Source organism: Numenius arquata, chromosome 24, assembly GCF_964106895.1.
Source record: "Numenius arquata chromosome 24, bNumArq3.hap1.1, whole genome shotgun sequence".
NCBI classification, from domain to species: Eukaryota; Metazoa; Chordata; class Aves; order Charadriiformes; family Scolopacidae; genus Numenius; species Numenius arquata.
The window spans coordinates 2916512-2938057 of NC_133599.1; the positions used below are offsets into that span (position 1 = coordinate 2916512).

General features: G+C 50.7%; 1 protein-coding gene across 10 annotated transcripts in view; it reads right to left on the reverse strand.

The window, feature by feature from the left end:
- Positions 1 to 21546, reverse strand: part of NFASC (neurofascin) — a 54060-nt gene that overhangs the window by 29283 nt on the left and 3231 nt on the right. For 4 of the 10 annotated variants that reach the window (XM_074163157.1, XM_074163156.1, XM_074163155.1 and 1 more), the window contains exons 3-19: positions 20937 to 21042; positions 20553 to 20749; positions 20069 to 20191; positions 19700 to 19870; positions 11380 to 11491; positions 10574 to 10758; positions 10040 to 10171; positions 9638 to 9781; positions 9122 to 9233; positions 8857 to 9023; positions 8151 to 8298; positions 6904 to 7028; positions 5955 to 5990; positions 5064 to 5165; positions 4763 to 4960; positions 3725 to 3795; positions 2870 to 3092 (exon numbers count right to left, since the gene is read on the reverse strand). In XM_074163157.1, coding sequence (XP_074019258.1) covers positions 2870 to 3092; positions 3725 to 3795; positions 4763 to 4960; positions 5064 to 5165; positions 5955 to 5990; positions 6904 to 7028; positions 8151 to 8298; positions 8857 to 9023; positions 9122 to 9233; positions 9638 to 9781; positions 10040 to 10171; positions 10574 to 10758; positions 11380 to 11491; positions 19700 to 19870; positions 20069 to 20191; positions 20553 to 20749; positions 20937 to 21042 — 2352 coding nt within the window. Of the gene's footprint in view, positions 1 to 756; positions 873 to 2869; positions 3093 to 3724; positions 3796 to 4762; positions 4961 to 5063; positions 5166 to 5954; positions 5991 to 6903; positions 7029 to 8150; positions 8299 to 8856; positions 9024 to 9121; positions 9234 to 9637; positions 9782 to 10039; positions 10172 to 10573; positions 10759 to 11379; positions 11492 to 16260; positions 16312 to 19699; positions 19871 to 20068; positions 20192 to 20552; positions 20750 to 20936; positions 21043 to 21546 lie in introns of all 10 variants that reach the window. The other 6 variants (XM_074163154.1, XM_074163159.1, XM_074163153.1 and 3 more) reach the window with 3 other exon arrangements.

Here is a 21546-nt window from a genome sequence, read left to right on the forward strand (position 1 = left end):
CAGCAGATTATTGGATTTGAAATGTTACAACTGTTTGTGGGACACACGCTTTTGGTAACGTCTTAAACTCTGCTAGAAGGGGCTCTGTCCAGATTTTTGCTTGTTTTGAACAGGGTTTCTCCTCTGTACGTAAATACTGGTGTTTTACTGGTATTATAACGAACAAAGAGGATCCATGCTGTCTTTAGTCGCCAGTTAGTACGAACCGCTGGGTTTAGGCTTTGCGGGGGTTGGTGTTCATTAAAAGACGATGTGGGTCCTTTGGGGATGACACAAAAACTAGCCTGTTTGTACCTGTCTGAGGTCGTTCCCCCACCAGAGCCAGCCACAGCTCGTGGTTCTGGGCAGCTCTAGAGCCAGGAGACACCTCACTGCATGTGGAGGATGCCCCCCCACCCCCCCACCCCTGAGTCCCTCTCTGGGTGCTCAAGGGCAGCCCCCCTTGCTTTGCCTGAGCACCCCAGATCCTGCGGGGAGGCACTGGGAAGAGCCAGCCCAGCACCGAGCCCTGGGGGAGCAATGGGAGATGTCCCCAGCCCCTTCCAGGCATCACAAAGAGCAAAGCCAAGGCACATCATTTCTGGTGCTCAGCCCCTGTGCTCTGCACCCGACCGTGGCAAAAAGGGTCCCGATGGCCGGAGGAGAGTTTTTTGTCATCCCCGTGGCAGGCAGCTCCGTCACCGGGGCCACCTCGGCTCGTGAGAAGGTTAGCTGTGTTACTGGTCAGTGCCGATGGGATTTGGGGGGGTTGCTCACTCTGTACTCCTTGAGCTGTCCCTGGATGGTGTCCAGGTGCACTCGGGTCCAGGTCAGAGCAATGGCAGTGCTGTTTAAAACTCTTATCCTAACATCCGTAGGCGCAGCCTTGGGATCTGAGCAGTCAGGGATAAAGCAGAGCATACGTTAGGTACCCAGTGGTACCCTGGAGGTCAGACAGACAGACGGACGGACACCCCTCTGTCCCCCCTTGCCGTGGGTTTCCCCTGCATGCCAGCTCTGCCGTCTGCGGGCACCCCGGCAGTGTTTTCACAGGGATAATCATCTCCTTTTCTCCCTCCTTCAATTCAGTATTCAATTTCTGAGGATTTCCAAATTTGATAACATAAACCAGCAGCGACAGGCCAGTTCTCAGCTTCCTGGCTGCCCTCGTCGGGGGTGAGCAGACCCTTCCACTGTGCGAATACACAGGATAGCATCACTTACCTCTGTCCCCCTCGCTTTCTCCCTGACACGTGCATGCTTTAAAAGCTGACTATTGTTTTTCTTAGCAGTGCTCCCACAGGAAGAGGGAAAAAAAAAATCCCCATATTTCACTCAGCCAGCCATCATGAGAGTATTGGTGATCCAGTTCCAAGCAGGGCTTCCTACACCCTGGGGCTGGCTCACCACGGGGTACCAGCAAATCCGTCCCCCTCCCGCTGCACCTGCCTGGCCACTGTTAGACCCAAGAGTTCCAAAATTACCCATTATTTCCACATCCGTTAATCTGAATTTGGCCAGAACCTGCTGCTGATCCAGTTGGGTTTTTTTACCTCCTCTTTACAGGTCACCTGTTGTGTGTAGAAATCTGCAGTTATTTGTGAAGCAATTCAGACGTGACAGGGCAGGGAGTAGGGTTTTTTTTGTTTGTTTTCGATTTGAGTAGTTGTTTTTTTTGACTTGTCCTACCCCCCGAGACACAGGCAGGAACACATTTGTATCTGGGGTGTGAGAGGGGAGCTCTGGTCTCCCTGGTTTACCTCTGCGTAAAGCACACACGTGCAGGCTCATTCACATTCTCCCAAAACTCAATATTATTGCACAAGTTCTCAACTGAAACTAGAAAAAAAAACCACCGTGGTATTGCACAGACAGGTAATACAGAGACAGTGCAGTTGGGTGCTTGTGAAGCTTTTCCAGTAACAACCTCCCAACCTCTTTGCTTCCAGAGGTCCGCTCTTACCCCAACTCCCACCATGTCTGCCCATTTTCCCTCCCATTGCCCTGTCTCCTCTGGGCGAAGATGTCCAGGCGGGGGATATGTTGTACGTGCTATCTCAGTGCCAATATTGCAGATTTTCTTGAAATTGCTGTGCCCTGTTTGTGTCCCCTTGACCTCAAGCCTAGAGTCCACTGATGGTTAAATGGCTTGGCTACCATCCTTCTCGGTAATCCCAAAGTCACACAGCCAGGGACCCCCACCAACACTGCAATGCGAGGAAATAATAGATATATTTTTTTCAAAATAGCTGTTGGCAGCAAACCACATTATCCTAACAGGATAAGGATAATCATAGTTAGAGTCTTGGATGCTACAGGTCCAGAAGGTGACACCAGCAGCCCAGAAAGAAGGTGAAAAGAGAGTTAAACGAGCTGGCTGCTATTCCATGTGGCCATTTTAAAGCAAGAGAAGCTGAGCCAATGGTGTGTTGCAAACAGGAGCCCAAGCTGGGGCCTTATCAGAGAGGCACAAGAATCCAGTCCAGTCCAACCAAGGCCCTTTTGGCCATTCATAGCACACCTCATCTGAGATGAACTCGGTGCTCCACAGGCGTCAGGGGCAAAAAAATTTAATGCACTTTATTGAAATACAGCCAGGGCTCATCTTAAATGAAATCTTACCATCTTCCATACTCAAAGTGTTAACTGGGTCTTAGAGAAAGCAAGTGTCTAAGTGACCCTTGGGTCTAACGTGACTTGGGTCACGTAGGCAGAGCCTGGAACAGAATCTAACGGCCAAAGCTCTTTCTTCCACTGCCTGGAACTGGATTTTTGTGCCAGATCAAGCAGTGCTGTGAACATGTCCCGGTCACAGGTGCCAACCCATTGACCTTGGGTGGGATCCTGCCCTTCTGAAACACTTACGATCTCTGGCTGAGAAAATACTCACAATCTTCCCCCGAATAGCCGATGACGGTGTCAGGCTCCGGTGCTCTACCGAAGTCATTCTCCGCCTGCACTTTGATCTCGTAGGGTACGTAGACGGGTGTGTTCCAGACGACGTGCCTGGGTGCCTTCACTGTCTCGTTGTACCAGCTCCCTCGGGGCTCCCTCCGCCTCCATCTCACAATGTACCTGAGGTTGGGCCCATAAGCTTGAGTTGCATTCAGAGGCTTAACAGACCAAAACAGAAAAAGAAAGTGAGAAGGAGAAGGAGCAACTCTATTTCTCTGCCATGGAGCTCTGAAAAGTTCTGTTCAGCAGCTGGTTCTTATTTCGTGCTCCTTCAGCGAATCTCAAAGGAGGTCAATACTTTTGTTCCCAGAGGGAGACATACCTAACCTAGTCCTTGCCCTCCAGACCCAAGGCAGGACTAAGAACCATATCTGTGTATTCCAATCCATACTCCCACTGCAATCTCTATCCTCCTTACAGATGCTGGCTTATTTGTGGATGACACCTGCTGGTCCATGAAAAAAAGCAAGAGCTGGTCTGTAAGCCCTATTTACTGCTTAAGGAACCAGACTTTGAGCATCCTCCCTAACCTGTGTCTGTGATCCAGCATCTTTTCTTTGGCTTACACCATTGCAAATTACTGTTTTTATCACAAACCTTCTTCTAGGCACTAACATTGACCTTTCTTGTAGATTAATCTTCTGCTTTTTGTTTCCTTTCTGACCATTAATGTTATGGTATCCTGTGGGTACATCACATGTGCTAGAGGTGCTGAGTTCTCTATATCTCAGCACCTGTGGCCAGAATGGAAAGATGCTGAGTGGCTGTTGAGCATCAAAGACGAACTCACCGTCCAGGTTATCTCCATGTTGTTTTTTTGAGTCCCTGCACCTTGAACTCCTGTTGGGTTAATTTCAGGACCTGGAATTTGCATTGAAAAAAAGATAATGCTGCTTATAATGTTGAAAAACAACCATCTGAGTAGTTAAATACCCTTTACTGTGCAAGCCAAAAGTACTTCCAAGAGAGAAGTTAATGGCCTGATTTTTCCAGAAGTTCCCATTCAGGTTAATGGAACACGAGACTCTCAGCACTCTTGAAAACCAGGCCATTTATTTAGGAGCCTTTTTTTTTTTTTTTTTTCCAAAATGTCCTAAATCTTTGAAAGACAGCCATTGTAAAGCAACCCCGGCAGCCGAGTCTGACACCTTTGAAATCTGAAACAAGAAGAGTAATGTTGAAAGCCAACACTAGGTGCCAGCAGATATTGCAGAAGTATCTCTGCCATGGTTACGTTAAGAAATGCAGCAAAACTACTGAGCTGCTTGTGAATTCCTCATATGAATTTTCCCAAGTATTTGACAACGTACAAAGCACCGGGCACGCAAAGTGAAGACCTAAATCTTGGTCTTGGACTGGAGCACACTTTATTCCTGCATCGATCTGGGCTCCTGGCCAGCTCTAGCAGTGGACAGTGAATTAGCAGTTTGGAAACAAAATGCCTTTTGCTTGTGGCCCGTTTAGACTTAGGTCTAATTTTCCAAGAGGCTTCTGGGCTTCCTGTGGTCAGAAAGGATGAAAGACTTTCTTTAGAAAGCTTCTCTGTAAGGTGAAACTGGGCTTTCCTTCAACAGAATCTGCTGGAGTGACCTTTGCTTAAATCTTTCCGTTTTAAGTTTTACTGCTCTGCAGAATATCAGTCATGGGCTTGAGGAGGTGATATATAAAATTTCACCCCAGCTCATTCCCTCACCTGTGTAGATCTCCTTCTCTTATAGGAGCCGTGATCAGACACCATGAGGGAAGAGTCTACATGGAGAGTGGTGGCCAGATGCTAAGAACAACCTCAAGTCACCGCGGCAAGAGGGGCCGGGCAGAGGGTACTCACGTGCCCCGTTGGTCTGGTATCGTTCGGAGGGCACGCTGGGCAGGCTGCTGCCCACGTCGTTCACCGCGATCACCCGAAACTGGTAGTTGACATAAGGAGAGAGACTCAGGACGGCTGAGTTGACGCTCCCGGGGTACCTGGAGTGGTTGTGCCACATGCCAGGTTGGAACCGGTCCTCCTCAAACTGGACGATGTAGTCTGGGGGAGAGGATGGAGAGGTGGGGTTAAGGGTTCAGCTCACAGGGAAAAGTTTCCCCTCCGTTTTTGGGATGGATACGGGGCAGAGGGTCCGGCTGCTGACCTGTGATGGGGCTGTTATTGTCATCGCCAGGGATCCACGTCAGCCGCACGCTCCTCTCGGCCAGGTCTGTCAGCTCCAAGTCACGGGGCCGGTCGGGTCGTTCTGTTGGCCAAGTAACAAGACAAATTAGGCTGGGATCGTCCCAGGAGCTGGGAGTCCCAGTTCCCATCACTTCTCCCGGGAGGGGAAGCCCTGGCCGTCTTAGCCCAGCCCCGTGTCTCCCAGGAGGACACGTGCTCTGTGGCACGATTCACCTCCTGCAGCTCTTGGTGCATCAGTGCAATTTTTTAAATACAAATGTGCTCATGTACTAATTGTGCCCTGCCATGAAACCCCCCAGTACGACTCATGCTATCTGGTGGTGGAAGCATGATACAGTGGCTTAGCAGGGGGATATCTGATCTTACAGCAAACTACACACAGCTGTCCAAAATATCAGTGCAAACGGAATAGAAAGGACACGAACCCTCAATGAAAATACAAACTTGCTGGAAATGCTCTGGGCACAATTCTGGTTTCTTTATCTGGCCACAACCCATGTGGTCGCACAGAGCCAGCTCATGCAATAACAATAATAACTTCTTTCCAGGTAAAGGTTAAGGGATTCAGTGTGATTTTTCTTTTTCTCCCATCAGGGCTCACTGTTTCCAGGTATGGGTAAGGTGATTCTGGCTCTGGCACTGTGGGGCAAAAAATGATGTGACACGGGACCTTTCTACCCACAGCCATCTGGATGGGTTTTCAAGGCCAACATGGACAGGACTTGGAAGCATCAGCTCCCAGCTTTTTCAACTACTACACCTCCATTTTCTGTTGGCGTTATTGGCAAGGCAAACCAAAATCAATTTACAAAATAAAAAGAAAGGCAATGAATTAATTAGTGATGATTACCTTTAGGTAAATCTCTCAAACGGTTAGCGGGGACAGCTGCAAGGTAAGACATTGGTTGTTAACGGTGTTAGTTTAGTCATTAAGCTTGGGTGGCCAAAGGAGCACCTGGCAAATATAAAGTTACACACACAGTTACAGATTTCAGCAGGATCCAATCCTGCCTGGGGACCAGGGAAGGTACCTCCTTCCCCCAGAGACCCCCCAGGCATACTCCACAAACCTTTATTCATACTTCTAGTACATGGCAAGGGGGAAACATCAGCCTGCTAGAGAGTTAATTAGCAATTAGGGAAGAAGGAAGGGAAATAAATCAAGCCCAGTCAAATTATTAGGGACAGGAGATTTCATACTCTGCTCTGACTTTTGCAGGGCCCTGGAGGTCCATGCCAGTGGCGCTGGCAGGTTGGGGCATTCCCATGAACGCAGCTTGTCAGCAAGATCTGAGGTGGCCAGGAGAAGGGACCAATAAATCTGTGTTCTGTGAGTAGATCTCGTAGGGGGAATGGGTTTAGTTTTGTCACTCCCCGTATTGAAAAGGGGACCTGGCAAGGCTGGGAGTGGCTCCCTCACCCTCGGGTTTCCAGGGGTGCTGCTCAGCAGCCTGACATTCAGTTAAATCCACTTACAAATTTAGAACTGTTCTTGCAGAGCTTCAACATCCCCACTTGGATATTTTTAGCTGTATGTAATAACTAGTCTTTTTTTTCTTTTTCAAACCCAGGTTTCCTTCGACTCGAATCCAGTGCCATTGTCTGAGGGGGAGATGAGGCAGCGCGTCCTTGCCGAGTCCTGCAGCGGGGGAACAACCGCTCTGCCAGCATCTCCCCGAGCATCGCTGCTCCAGAGGACGACTCTGCGGTCACAGACCACCCTTTCGGTCTGACCTTGAAGTCAGTCTGTCCTATTAAAAATAAAGCCCCATGTCAGGACACCGGGAGGACAGCTTTACCTAGCACGGTGAGGTACGCCTTAGCCAAGTCCTTGTCCAGCTCCGTGCTGGCTACGCAGGTGTAATCCCCTTGGTCCTTCTCAGCCACACCATATATTGTCAGACCATCATCTTCTTTCTTCATCCTTAAAGGGGATGAGAGCGATAATCACACAACTGTCTCTAACGACTGTCCCTGAAGGACATGGACCTGTTGGAACAGGTCCAGCGGAGGGCCACGAAAACGATCTGAGGGCTGGAGCCCCTCTGCTGTGAGGACAGGCTGAGAGAGTTGAGGGGTTCAGCCTGGAGAAGAGAAGGCTCGGGGGAGACCTTAGAGCCCCTTCCAGTCCCTAAAGGGGCTCCAGGAAAGCTGGGGAGGGACTCTTGGTCAGGGAGGGGAGCCATAGGAGGAGGGGGAAGGGTTTGACACTGAAAGAGGGGAGATGGAGATGAGATGTGGGGAAGAACTTCTTTGCTGTGAGGGTGGTGAGAGCCTGGCCCAGGTTGCCCAGAGAAGCTGTGGCTGCCCCATCCCTGGAGGGGTTCAAGGCCAGGTTGGAGGGGACTTGGAGCAACCTGGTCTGGTGGGAGGTGTCCCTGCCCAGGGCAGGGGGTGGCACTGGGGGGGGCTTTAAGGTCCCTTCCAACCCAAACCATTTTGTGATTCTAAGCACATCAGGCAGCAGGACTGAGGTCTAACTGTCCTCTGATAAAACACATATAAAAGCCTAAACAGAACAAGCAGTACGTCTCTGGTCTGAAGGTTTTATCAGCTAAGGATGTGTCGAGTTATTCTTGGAAACCTTGTTTCCTAAGGAATCAGCACGTTTGCTCTGGTGTATGTCTGGAATAATCACACTTTTAGGCAAACAGTCTGACCTCTGCCTGGCTCGTGTCCCACGATCAGATCTCACTTCCCGAGAAGGGAGCCAGCTATGGAAAGGAAATTACAACCGTACCACTCACAGCAGATAAACATTAATTTTGAAGGAGCTTGTTATTAAACCACCCGTTTTATCGAGATGTCCTAAAATATCTGTAAATAAAACCTATAGTCAAAGTCTTGATTTACTGATAAGTCCATTCTAATTGCCAGGCAGTGTCTGTTGGCAGGAGCTAGTGACATTAAAAGTATCAAGAACAGCAAATGTTGCCTAGATGGGAACTCAGCGTTTGTCCTTATTATCCCTGGTGACTCCTGAAATGTTCTGTAAAAGGTCCACCAGTCCTGGGAGAGGAGACCGATGGAAGTGTTAAAGACAGACCTGTTTCCCATGTACAGGGGTGCGTCGTCTTTCAGCCAGGTGACCGTGAGTTTCAGTGTGGGGTCGTGCTTTACGCGGCAGTGGAGGCGAGGCATGGAGCCCCTCTTCACCACCTGATCTTCTGGGCCTCTCACGATCCTCGTTGGGTCTGCACAAAGTCAGAAAGAAAGCGTTAAACACCTGAACTGCTGGGTCTCAGCTCAGGAACTCAATGAAGAGTGGCGTTACTTGGAGAAGACAACCATGCACATCGAGTGTTTGTTGAGCTTGCTGTAGTGAACTGGCTCTGATACAGATGCTTGCAAATAAATTAATTTAACAAGCCAGTAATTCATGCTGACCCTTTACAAAAATACCCAGTTTTCTGAGTCGGCAATCAGTTTTGCTGAACAGGGAAAGACCCAGTGGAAACTTGATTCAGAAAATGTTTTATTGCCATCGGTTAACCCCCAATATACACTTTGGATTTCTTTTTGCAATGCTTATGGCATCTCACAGCTCAATATCCACACCAACCCCTTCTACAGCTTCAGTATATCCACAGACTTTGGGTTTTTTTCAACAATAAAAGGGAATCTCTGCCCTTTTCTGGATTCCAGCTCCAAATTACATAGAGCCAACCCTCCCTAACCTCAATTATTATTTCTGCTGCAAGTTTCAGAAGATCCAAGAGATGGGTTTGGCCACAAGCCCTTTGTGCCCGTACCTTTGACCTCCAGGCGAACCTGGGCCTCCGCTTTACCCAGGATGTTGGTAGCCACACAGGTGTAGATGCCCTGGTCCTCCTTCCGAGCCATGTTCATCTCCAAGCTCCCGTTCTCATGTGCCTTGTAGTTTCCTCCATCCAGTGTGTTCCCCTGGCCGTTCTTAAACCTCACAACACCACAAAGTGCTATTGTAAGGGAAGAAAGAGCAGGAAACCTCCCCTTCCCACCCCTCCGGGCTGGCAGGGGACATGCTGCAGCTCTTACCATCTCAGGGTGGGGATCGGGGAGCCGAAGAAGGGGCAGTCGAGTCGGGTCCTGTTGTTTTGAATCACCCTGATGAGCTGATTGCGGGGGGCCAGTATTTGCGGAGGCACATCTGCGAACAGCAAAAATCACAGCCGTTGAGAAAGAAGAGAAACCAGTTTCCAGACTGTTTTTCCCTTCCCAGTCTTTTCATCCACCCTCCCTTCTTCTTTTGTTCACTCTTCCTTGCTGGCACTTTTAAGACTCAGTAGAGCTTCTCCATTCCCTCTCATCTCTCCTTCTCTTTCTATCCACGCTACACGAATCAGCTTACATCTGAGCGCCAGCAGGACTTGCTCAGCCTTTCCATGGCTTTGCAGGTCCATGGTGGTGGACTTCTGCTCCAAAGCCCAGCTGCAGAGGTCTTGCACAGAGGTACATTAGTCCCAGAGCAGCCAACAACACAGGGGAAAGCAAACCAAGAACTTCTGCAGGAAGCACTTGAGTAGAGGGTGTTCCTCTTCCGTAAGCACTTACCCAGGACGCTGACAAAGGCGTTGGCGAGAAGGTAGCCGTGCTCGTTGGACGCGTTGCACTGGTACACAGCGCTGCTGCCGATCTGCGTGTCTCGAAAGACAATGGTGTCTCCAGCCACCTCTCGGCTTGGGTTGGGGGGAGAGGCTTCAAAACAGAGAGCGCTCTTTAAATTAAATTTTAAATTAAAATTCGCAAGACTCTCCCTATCATTGCGCATCTCTCCCTCTCAGCCCAGAAAAAAACAGGTGATGGCACATGATGTCCCCAGCCTACAAAGACACGGCTCCACTGGTCACGCTCAGAATGGTGCCAGGCACCAGCTCTGGCTCTCATGGCCAACCAAGAGATCCTTGGCTAGGGTTTTTTTCTTTTTAAAGGAGGTACAGATTCCTCCTTGCTCACCTTCTATAGGTTCGCCGTTCACCAGCCACTGGATGGCAGGCTTGGGGTTCCCATTGGCTCGACACACCAGCCTGCCGTCCTCCCCGGGGGCCAGGATGAGGTTTTGGGGTTCGTCCAGCCAGTATGGAGCAGCTTTAAAAGACACCAACGCACTGGTTAGAAACACAGCAGTAGTACCTGATCCAAAATCCCCTCTCCACTGCGAACCAAGGCGATGAAAACACCGTCATCCTCTCGAGGGGGCTTCCTTGGGTGCCGTGAGAGCGGAGAGTCCTCTTCCCCCCCGCCTTTTGGCCACACAAAACCACAACCATTTATATCAGTGAAGCTCTGCTGAGTTACACCAGCTGGGATCACATCTCACACTGTTTTTAGGTCAGTCTGGACAAGGAGCAAGTATGGCTGGATACAGCACAGAGACAGCCCCCGCTCCCCCTTTCAGACACTGAAACGAACCAGAACATCCCCTCCCACGCACATCCCTCAGCCTCTGGCTGCGAAGCTAAAAAAGATGGCAAAGTAAAGATGACGTACCCTTCACTCTCACCGAGATCGTGTGGCGGATGCTGCCCATCTTGTTGGATGCCAAGCAGAAATACTCCCCGGAGTCTTCCTCGGAGACGTTGGAGATACGAAGAGCCTTGTTAAAGTTTTCCAGCTTGGTTTTGCCTGCTGGGAGCTCGCCTCCTTTCTTGTACCACATGATGTCTGGTGCTGGTCTAAGGAGAGGGGAGCAGATAAATGCTTTTGCAAGACAAGAAAAAATATTCCTAAGAAAACAGGGTGGGATTCCACACTCGGAACCACTCACACCCAGGGAGAAGGACTGATCGAACCGCTGGGACATCCTCCTCCCTACCACAGCCCCTAAACCAGGACCCCGAGCATCACTAGGCGATCGGGTCCATCTCCCGCCTGGTCCCTGGGGATGCAGAGTGCTGGTCTGGCAGCACCAGGCAGCCGAAGTCTCACCCAGAGCCCAGGACACTTCTGCAGGCACAGGGACCACAAAGGTCCTCCCCTGCAGCGTGGTGAGCAGCACCCAGGAGATCTGCAAATAGCTCTCAGGACAAACCAAAGGAATTATCCTTGGAGAGCAAGTATCCAAGGACACCTCCTTCTCTGAACAGCGCTGCAAAACTCAGCTCTCCTGTTTGCTCCATGCTTTTATGCTTCAAGCAGCTTATGAGAGTACTGTTATTAGCAGCAGTTAAAAGGAAGGGAATGACCCCTTTTCCTTTCCAGAGGTATTTCCATTGGCGATTCAGCATCTCGGTCCCAGGCCATCCTGCCGGGGACCACCCTCTGCCCATCTCCACCGGCCGGGACGCAGTACGTACACTCCTGAAGCAATGCACTCCAGCAAGAGGTCCACCCCCCTCAGCACCATCTGACTGCTTGAGGTCCCGTAGGGATACATGAAGCTGGGAGTAGTTTCCGTAATCCCTCGGGCTGAAATCAGCGGGAGAGAAAAAAAAAAAAAAAAAAAAAAAACAAACAAAGAAAACACAATGCTTTTAAATTCTTTTCAAAAATACATGGTGTTTTCGTGGAGAAGCTTCCATTCAAGTTCCTGGCCAAGCCTGGGATACTGAACTCACTCAGTAATGTACCTGGAAAGTAGAGAAGGGCTCAAGGTAATTTTTAAAGTAAAAAAAAAATAAAATAAAATAGGGTAGAGAGAGGGTGCTTGGGAGACAAGGAGGAAAAGAAGCAGCAGAGGATGGGCAGGGGGAGCTGAGCCATGGGGGAAAAGCCCCACGCCATCAGCTCCCACCAGGGCAGCACCTTTCCTGCCCACCCCTGCCTCTAGCACAAAGAAATGGGCTGAAATCAGATGAGCCTTGGAAATACTGATGGACAGAACACATAATGAAGGACAAAAGGAACAAATGGGCACAGGAAGGGTTTTCACAGACAACTGAGCGGCTTTGCCACAGAGATCTCTGAAATACAGAGGATCCCGGCACTGTCTGGGGCTCCGGCAGCACCAAGGAGGTTTCCCACCCTTACAAGGAGCTGCGGGGCCTGGTAGGACAGTGCCCTTTGGAAAGGAACAACTTTGATGACCAAAATGACACATTTCAGGACTAGACAGGAAAGTTTAAGAGGAGACAACCAGAGGAAGACACAAGACAACTCTCTACAGATACACACCACGAAGGTCTCTTTGTAGGGGAAAAATATTAATTATTAATGGAATAAATTCCATTAATAAGTGGAATTATTAAACTAGATCAGTGAGGACAAAACAGGATGAGATGGGCTTGAAAGCAGCAGTAGCAGAGACAGAGGTTATGAGATTAGGAAAGGGGACAGAGTGGCTGGGGTTGGCACAGGGTCACTACAAATACTGAAGTGATCCGTGGGGTGCGCCCAGCACCGTGGAGCTTTGGGGGATGCCCACCTCTATTTGGGAAGCCTCCACCCGAGCTCTGGTAGGGAAAAGGGCTGGGAAGAAGGAGGGGGGAGAGGGCAGGGGTTGTTCATGGAATTCCCACCAGCCCGTCTCAGGGAAAGCCTGGGACCAGGCTCACAAGGGGAAAATAAACCCCAACCCCAGGAGTTAAACCATGTCTTTGAAACGGCCACACACACACACACACACACACACACACATCCCATCGCTCCCACAGGTTACCGCTCCGCATGTGCTCCTCAGCCGGTTAGTTAATTACTTGATTAATGGATTACAACGGCAGGCAAATCCTGACCCTGTCCTGAAGGGCCAGTTCCCTGGGCTGCTGTTTGCTCGCCCGCTTCTGGAGAGGATCTTTATCTTCCTTAAAACAACCAGCCCGTGGTGGGGCTCTGCGGGGGGTGACAGAGCCAGCGGCTGGATTTAAAGTCGGTGTTTATCAACAGCTCCGGTACCTCCAGCCAGACCCGTGAACTTCTCTCTTCTCGTGGGATTAAGAGAGTGGGATATTATTTTATAAGCCCATATTGGCTTTTATTAGCCAACACGCTGCAGCCTGTTTGAACAGGCTGTACGCTTCACTCCCATTTGCTCAGGAGCCCGGGACATAACTAGAAGAGATAAGCAGCAGTGCAAGCCAAATTTTACGAGCCATATATTAATGATGAAAATTAAAAATAAGGGAGATAAATTAGTATCCTATCCATGGTTTTTAATAAACCTAACAACAACACTGCATAGCTGATAAGCTTTTTGCCTTAGTACAGCACTACTAATAAATATTTTGCTATTTTGTAATAGAGAGCGGCCAGAAATTCTCTCGGGCAGGGGTACCGCTCCAGCTCTGGACTTGCAACAGCTACAGCTGGAAGCTGTCAGGCAAATAGCAACGTCTCACTCATCTGTTTGGATGGAACAGAACTGGAAAAATAAATCCCATGGCTATTTATTTCTCCTCCAAAATAGACCTTGCTTCCAACATATTGCTGCTGTTGTCCCCACCTCTGAAACTGGACCCGTTCAGCTGTGAGTGGGGTATCCCACAAACAACCACTTCTCGCCCCAGAGCAGCCAAGTGCCCCCTCCCCACAGTCCTGACCTGACGGCGTTTAAAAATTGTACATCGAATCGCACTTCTGCGGAAAGGCGATAATAGGAATATGCACATCCAGACACATCCCATCTGCTCGCCTCCTGCACAGCCAGCCAGCTTTAAAACATCCCGCAGGTTTGCCAAAAGGGAAAGAAAAAAAAAAAGAACAAAACAGACTTTCATTTCCATTTTTTAAAAAAAAGGTGAGAAACTTCCGCTAATAAAATATTCAACTAATCTGTTTTAATCCATTTAGATAATTTTTCCTTCGTAATTGCAGCCTGTTTGCCTGGGCCATTAAGCTTTGCAGCAGGAAAATCATTGCACCCACTATGAGCTGTGGGGAGAAGGGTTTGGTCACGTCTCCCACGATAAGCCTGGCCCTCGGGTGCAGTTTGGGACAAGCGTCCCATGAACTGCTCCCACACCAGCAGGTCCCATGTCCCCGAGGTGAGCTTGGGCACAGCCATCATGGATGGGCAGGAGAGGGGACTCTTAGCCTCCTGCTGCTTTTCTGAGCACTCCCATCCCATCCCATCCCATCCCTCCTTCCCTGCATCTGGAGCTGAGCCCGTACCTTGGGGACCAGCATCCCAAGGTGGAGGGTCCCAGAGCCCCAAATCTCCCAAACCTAAAAATACTTGGAAGACTGATGTCCCTCTTCCCCACTTCCCATCCCTAAAACTCCTTTGCTGCAGCTGGTTCCAGTGGTGCCTACGGCCAGACAGGTCATTCCAGTGAGAAACACGGGGTTCACAAAAAGAAAAAAGGGCCAAGGGTAAGAACTTTTTCACAAATTCATTAACTATTAAGAAATTCTGAGACAGAGCTCAGATTAGCACAGGGTAAAATGAGTGGGTGATTTGAACCCACCGGACCCACAGAATGTTCCGGGAGACGTTAAGTGCAAATAATCCATATAGTACAAATAGCAGGCGGTTTATCCTATGCGCCTATGAATAGAAATCTGGAGAAATCTATAAGACTATGCAGATAACATCTCATTTTCCTAACCAAGGGACTATTAAGCATCCCTTTTCCCTGAACACAGACCTGCAACGGGAGATCGGGGGGGCCCACAGCCACCACAGTGACTCTCCCTCCTGAACCGGCGAGAGCTGCAAACGCAGAAATGATGCCCAGGCAGCGTGAAGGCATCCTCTTTGAAATGCAAACATCTGGATTTCTCTTTGGTTCCTTGCCCTTTGTGCCTGCGAGGGAGGCATCTCCTCCCGCTCGCCTCTCAGTGGGGCAGTTCATGCTGTTCCCACTGAAGCTAATTTTGGTGGAAATCCCCTTTCACAGCCATTTCTACAAGTATTTTCAGACTAATCCCAGCCCATGTGCTGCCACCAGTGCTTCCTCTGAGGCTGATTCTTCTGCTGAGCCTTCCCCAGCTCTTCAGCATCCTCAGAAACCCAGCTCCTGGCTGCCGGTGAGATGCCAACACTCCGGTTCCCTCGGCAGGGAAGGGACAGGAGGGCTCTCGCCAGGGACACCGAACCCTGTGCCCTCGCCTGGCACATCCTCCTCTTCCCACACTCCAACCCTCTCTGCTCTTAGCTGGCAAAAGCACTCCTTGTCCCTAAAAGTCCCCGTGGAAGAAGAAAACGTGCCCTAGATCATGCGGGGCACAAACCAACTCTGGGTGGAAGAGGATGAGACAACGGCTGAGCAGGATTTCGCTGTAGGGCACGGCTGGGGACCAGCACGGGGCATGGCTGGGGTTGTCCCCATCCCACTGCCACAACCCTGGTTCCTGCAAGCAGCAAAAGGGGCAGAAAGAAATCCTGCCCATGACAGCGCCTGGCCTTGGGGCAATCAGACCCTGTGGTGGTCTTTGGTGAGGCGTTCGCATCCCTGGCGGTGCCAGTGCTCTCGGCATCGCCCGCAGACACCCCCATCTCCCCTGCAAACCCCTGCTGCTGCCAAACTCTGCCCACGTCACCCTGTCACATCCATGGCACTTCTAATCCATTCTCAGGGGGGCACCTTGGGGACCCGCGTGGTTTTGTGTCTAAAGCATAATTTATGAGTTTGGGAGGGGCTTCTCCCAGCAAATGCCGGCTCCAGAGGTAATTTCCCTGCCCAGAGAAAGGGCAAGAGCCTCACGAGAACATCCAACACACGTACAACCTCTCCACAAAGAAAAAAAGCACCCAGCTTTTGAGAAAACCAAATACTCCTCTTTTTCTTTTTTTTTTTCCCTCCCAGTCACTGCCCGTGTTTAGCAGCTAATACAATAGATGCCCTTTCTGGAGACAGAGAGAAGAGGGATGGGGGGTCTTATCTCTAACTCATGAGCCTTTGCTGAGGCCAAGCCACCTCTCCAGCGAGGAACCAAGCTGGGCTCGCTCAGCCAAGCAGACTTTTTCACATGGGCAAGATCCTATTAATCCAAACCCCTCTCAAGCTGGGCCCTGCAGATCCAGTGAATTAGCTTGAAATGCAATAATTTTAAATTCTGCCAACTTTGAGGGGACTTTGTCGCTGTTTGGCTCATCTCGTCCCACCCGTTTGTGTGCAGTTGAGGCGATGACCCACGAGCGGGGACGGGGGCAGACACAGGGTGGGGGGGTGCGTGGGCACGGCCGAAGGGCAGAGGATGCTGCGGGGCCGCTCGGTGCCCGGTTAGCGCGGGAGATAAGTCAGGGTTAGGCAGAAGGGGGTTAAAATCGTGAAGGTCTCCAGAAGCCAGCGTTGACTCACCACTGTACATGTCAGTGTGATTTCGTAAAGACGTTTCGTTATGGGGTTTCTCTGCAATAAACAAAAGACCGTGAGCATGTCGAGTGCCATAAAGCGGGCAGGGGGGACAGGCGGTGCGGGGGGACAGGGGACAGAAAACAAAATAAGTTCCTGAAACACAAGAGCAACACGGACAGGCAACGGCAGGGATAGAAAAGCGCTCTGAGCACAGCTGCCTTCAGGACAAACAACACAGCAATAAAGGAGAGGAAAAGACGGCTGTTTTCCTCCTGCGAGGTGGGAGGACAGGTAAATGTAGGAAAATTGTATCATAAACATTTCCTAGAAGTGTTTTTCTTCTCAGTCTAATGACGTTTGTATCTTTGGGGGAAAAAAAAAAAAATCAGTTCAATTTGAAGAAGAAAAATGCTTTTTCTCTCAGTTTCTTAACTATGAGGGAAACATATTCCGGCTACTTTTTCCCAGCATAAAGCACAGGTTGGACACAGCTGGGCACCAGCGTAACCATGCAGAAAGGCATGGCAAAGATGAACAAATAATAATAATAATAATTAGGTTCTAAAAGCATAATCTGCTGTAAAATCCCTCTTAATTACAAGGTAATTAAAGTAGATTGTGTTACGTGCAAAACACCAGCTCTTCAATAACACGCTGCTCTCATTAAATGACAACCACCCCCAGCCATCACCTATACTTGATGAAGAAAGCTAATTGCCCCCCGTGTTCTGCGAGGGGGCAGGGGATGCACCGTCCTGGCCCATGGCTGCTGGAGGATCTGCCTTCCTCAGCTCCCACTATTACCCCAAATAATGTTTTGGTGTGTGAGGATGCCCTGGTTTCCACCAGGATGTGGCCCAGCTGTGTTGCAGTATCATCTGCCCAACAGGAGAAGCGAGAGGCTGTGCTGGCTGTGATATATGACCCTTAAGTCATCAGCCACACACCAGGTCTCTGTGCCAGGGGGTTGAGAAAGCCCAGGAGATCACAGAATCACAGAATGGTTTGGGTTGGAAGGGACCTTAAAGCCCCCCCCAGTGCCACCCCCTGCCCTGGGCAGGGACACCTCCCACCACACCAGGTTGCTCCAAGCCCCCTCCAACCTGGCCTTGAACCCCTCCAGGGATGGGGCAGCCACAGCTTCTTGGGGCAACCTGGGCCAGGCTCTCACCACCCTCACAGCAAAGAAGTTCTTCCCCAGATCTCATCTCAATCTCCCCTCTTTCAGTGTCAAACCCTTCCCCCTCCTCCTACGGCTCCCCTCCCTGATCCAGAGTCCGTCAGCTTTCCTGGAGCCCCTTTAGGGACTGGAAGGGGCTCTAAGGTCTCCCCGGAGCCTTCTCTTCTCCAGGCTGAACCCCCCCAACTCTCTCAGCCTGTCCTCACAGCAGAGGGGCTCCAGCCCTCCCAGCATCTCCGTGGCCTCCTCTGGCCCCGCTCCAACAGTGATGCCCAAGAGCTACCTGACCCTGGGCACACCAGAGAAATGCTCTGCAGGGAAAGGCACGGGTGTCACTCCCCCCAGGCTTTTGCATTTTTCTCTTCTTGCATCCAAGGACACGGCAAACCCATGCAATGATTTTTCAGCAGCTGGTGAACTTATTTTTTTAAAGACAGCCAATGCTCATGGCTTGAGGCTGAGATGACTGAACAGCTTGAGACAAATACAAGCTCATCTCCTTTGAACACTGTACGTATAAAGAATTTTTTGTATAGTAACAGATGAGAAATTAGAGCCTCCGTTCTTCAAATTATAAGGGCCTTTGGGGAGCTCATGGGGTGGCATTTGCATCTGATAATACAGCAGATGTTTCCAAAGGAAAACTTAACGAGAGGGTCCGGTATAATTGGAAGGCAATTCTCCGTAGCCTGGGAGCAAAACGCTGCGGTGGCATCTGAGTGTAGCAGGGCGGGGGAGCTTGTATCTGTCTGCACAGAATTCTTCCAGGATTTCCTCCACATTTTTTCTAGACAAATATGTCAGGCTGGAGCCTTTGGAGGCTCAAATGACCACATATCTTTGTTTGCCAGAATTTCTCCAGCTCACACTAATTTAGGACTCTGTCCTTCCCTTACAGGTAAACCCTGGCATTGTTTGGCCAGCCCTGGAAACACACAAATAACATGCAGCGTGAACTACCTACACACATTCCTCGCCAGCAGCAAAGAGCCTGTTTATAGTATTTATCTTGCTGATTCCCCGCTCATGCTTTGCACGGAGGAGAGAGAAGCTGTTACAATCAAAGCGCAAAACACTCCAGGCCCCGTCTGCTTCTCGCATCCCTTTCAGGTCGCTTTAATAGCGTTACTTCTAATTTAAGCTGCTGTGACACCAAATTAAGCTCCTAACACTGGGATTCAGGAGTGCCTCGTGCCTGCTCCTCGCAAACCCTGCTCCCCAAAACATAGCCCTGCATCTCCCAGCACACACTACCCCTTCCTCCCAGTCAGACCTTACTGGGAACAGGAGATGGCTCCTCTCTGATGACTGGGATGGTGTTTCTGTGTCGATTGCTGCCATCACCCACCCCAAAAGCGAGCCCATGCTCTGCAGGACCTGCATCGACCCAAGAGCTTCATGTCCTGCAGTGCTCAGCTCGGTTCCCCTCCGCCAGCATTCCCACCAGCCAGTGCCATGAAATGCATTGGCATCAGGAACTTGCCTTCCTCCAAGCAGTCTCCTTTCTAGAGAAGAGACTGCTGGTGGCTGGACCTCCCCATGGAAAGGCTCTTCACGTGCCTGGAGAGAGCCACCACGTGCTCCTCCTGTCCCCTGAGACGATGCTCTCGGGTGAATCTCAGTTTCAAGGTGACGCTGAGATCGCTGGCCATCCTGAGAGTGTCCCACGTGTACACACTCAGACCCCAAAGGCTCCAGACCTCCTCTCAGCATGTCCCAGAGCCAAGGAGCTAAACAGCAGCTCCTGGTTAGTGGGTAAATCCTAAGCTGTGGATGTTGACACACACTCAGTGCCCCCGTGCAGCACCAGCAGGGCTGGGAGTTCCCTGTAAACCTAAGCCTGGAGCAAACCAAGGCTATTTCCACCTTTTCAAACTAGGGCAAGATCGCTTGATATTATAAATTTTCCTAAAGATGGGTGAAATGCCCCATCTGTGTTGAAATGCTTTCCAGTTTATCCCAGACACACGGACTGAGCGATACCTGCACCCAGCTACCTCTACAGCCCTCAACCCATGAAGCTGCAAAGCTCTGAGATGGTGGAGGGGAAGCAGCCACCCCTCCCTGCCAGGTTACCCATCCCAGGACTATCATTCCTCAGCCAAACAGGCTCCTGTACTACCCTAAACAGAATGAAGGAAGCCACTCTTCTCCCCGGTAGGTCTCAGTGCTGTCAAGGACAGAAACAAGGTGCCTGGAAGGAAAACCCTGCCCCAGAGAGGCCAGGGAAGACCCATCCTGAGGGATCAGCGTGACACTTACTGGTTTTCACCTTGAGGGTGTAGGGGTTTTTCTGCTGAATGGTGTGGGTGAAGTGGAAGCGAGCGTTGCAGCTGTAGTCGGTCTGGGCGTCCTGCAGCATGACGTTGGAGAAGTACAGGTCACCATTCTGGCCCTGGGAGACCCGCTTGTCCTGGTGGATGGGCTCCATGGCTGGAGAAGAGGAGAAGAGGCATCCAGAGCAAGTCAGATCCTCCCACCGCCAAGGAGAAACCCCAGACCACTCCTGGGTGCCTCTGAGCTCTGAACTAGCAGCAATGGCCCCAAACAGAGTTATTTTAAGTAAAGGCTGCAGGTGACGGAAAGGCTGCCCCCAGGGTTCCAAGAGGGAAGGGGGTTGCCCCGACTCACAGCTGCTCATCCAGAAGATGACAGGAGAAGGCAGGCCTGGCGGCGGGTTGCACTGCAGGCTGAGCGGAGCACCTTCATCCACCTCTATCACATCCACCTTCTCCTTGGGCCACAGGGGAGACTCTGCCACAAGACGTAAAGACACCTTGTGAGGAAGGGAGGGAAGCAACTTTGCTGATCTCTTCCCGCTGGACCTGGCCTGGTTTTGATGGAGCGGCCTCAATGCAAGCTTCATTTCTACGTGTGCAAGATTCCCTTAAATCTATACTGAGTATTTCCCTGTTGGCTACAGCCACAACCCCCACGCCTTCATCTCTGTCCCATCACTGGATACATCCTGACACAGGTAACGGATGAAGCAGACTGAGATGTTTGAGCAGTGGATATTCTCCACGTCTCTCCTACAAAATCTTATAGCATGCAAACAGTCCCTGCTCTGCTGGGAGCCACTGGTTGCTCGCTCTGCTCCGCTGCTGGTACTCACTGGAGACCTGGAGGTGGATTTTGCTGGAGAGAGCAGTGCCGTAGTCGTTCCGGGCGAAGCACTGGTACTCGCCCTCGTAGTCCTCCGGCCGCCCCCCGCTGTGGAAGTCAATGACCAGCGTCCCTGACCGCCGCCGCATGGACACCTTGGGGTCCTTCGCCACGTTGAAGAACTTCCCGTTCCGCGTCCAGGAAAAACTGCAAGCGTGGGGAAGAGGTTGGTTTTGTAACCATGGACCATATTTACCGGGTGAGATCCTTACCTGTGCTGTGCAAGCCACCGGCTGGATTAGGTGGTGGGGTAAATGGCATGGCTCAACCGGAAAGGACCTCCTCAAGAGCCACCCCAGAGCTTCAGCGTAACGAGGGCTGTGGATGCACTTACATGGGAACGGGGTTCCCTTTGGCTTCACATTCAATGAAGATATTATCTCTTGGGTCAACGATGTAGTCCTTCACGGACTGCTTGGTGATTGTGGGGGGCTGAGGCACTGCAAAGCAAAAGAAAAGCCATGAGGAAGGTCATGCAAAGAGAGTGAGTCCCCTCTCTGCCATCCTGCGGCAGATCCCGATGGGATTTCAGCTTCTTCCCCAGGCTGGACATGCAATTTGTGGTTTAAAGCCCTTCAACACCCGAGGAAATGAGCATGAACACTTGTAAGGGTGTGCTTCTCACCACCCCTTGGACCATTGACATTGTTTAGACTCCCTTTTGGTACCAAAAAGCCTGTTTCTCACTTGGTATCTTGGTCTCATTAAGAAATTTCACAGTTACATTTTCCTGCTACCTCAGGTCATATGAATGGGACTAAAAGGCATCCGGGCTCTGTACCTCAAAGAGAGGGGCTGCAGCTGGGACAGGGAGCCAGAGAGCCACTGAGAGACCTTTACAGGTACTCAAAACCTCCCAGGTTCACCCCAAAGGAGTGCAGCACTGGTGTTCAGGAGGGCAGAGCTAGGCGTTTGGAGACCTGAGCTTGGCACACATCTTCATG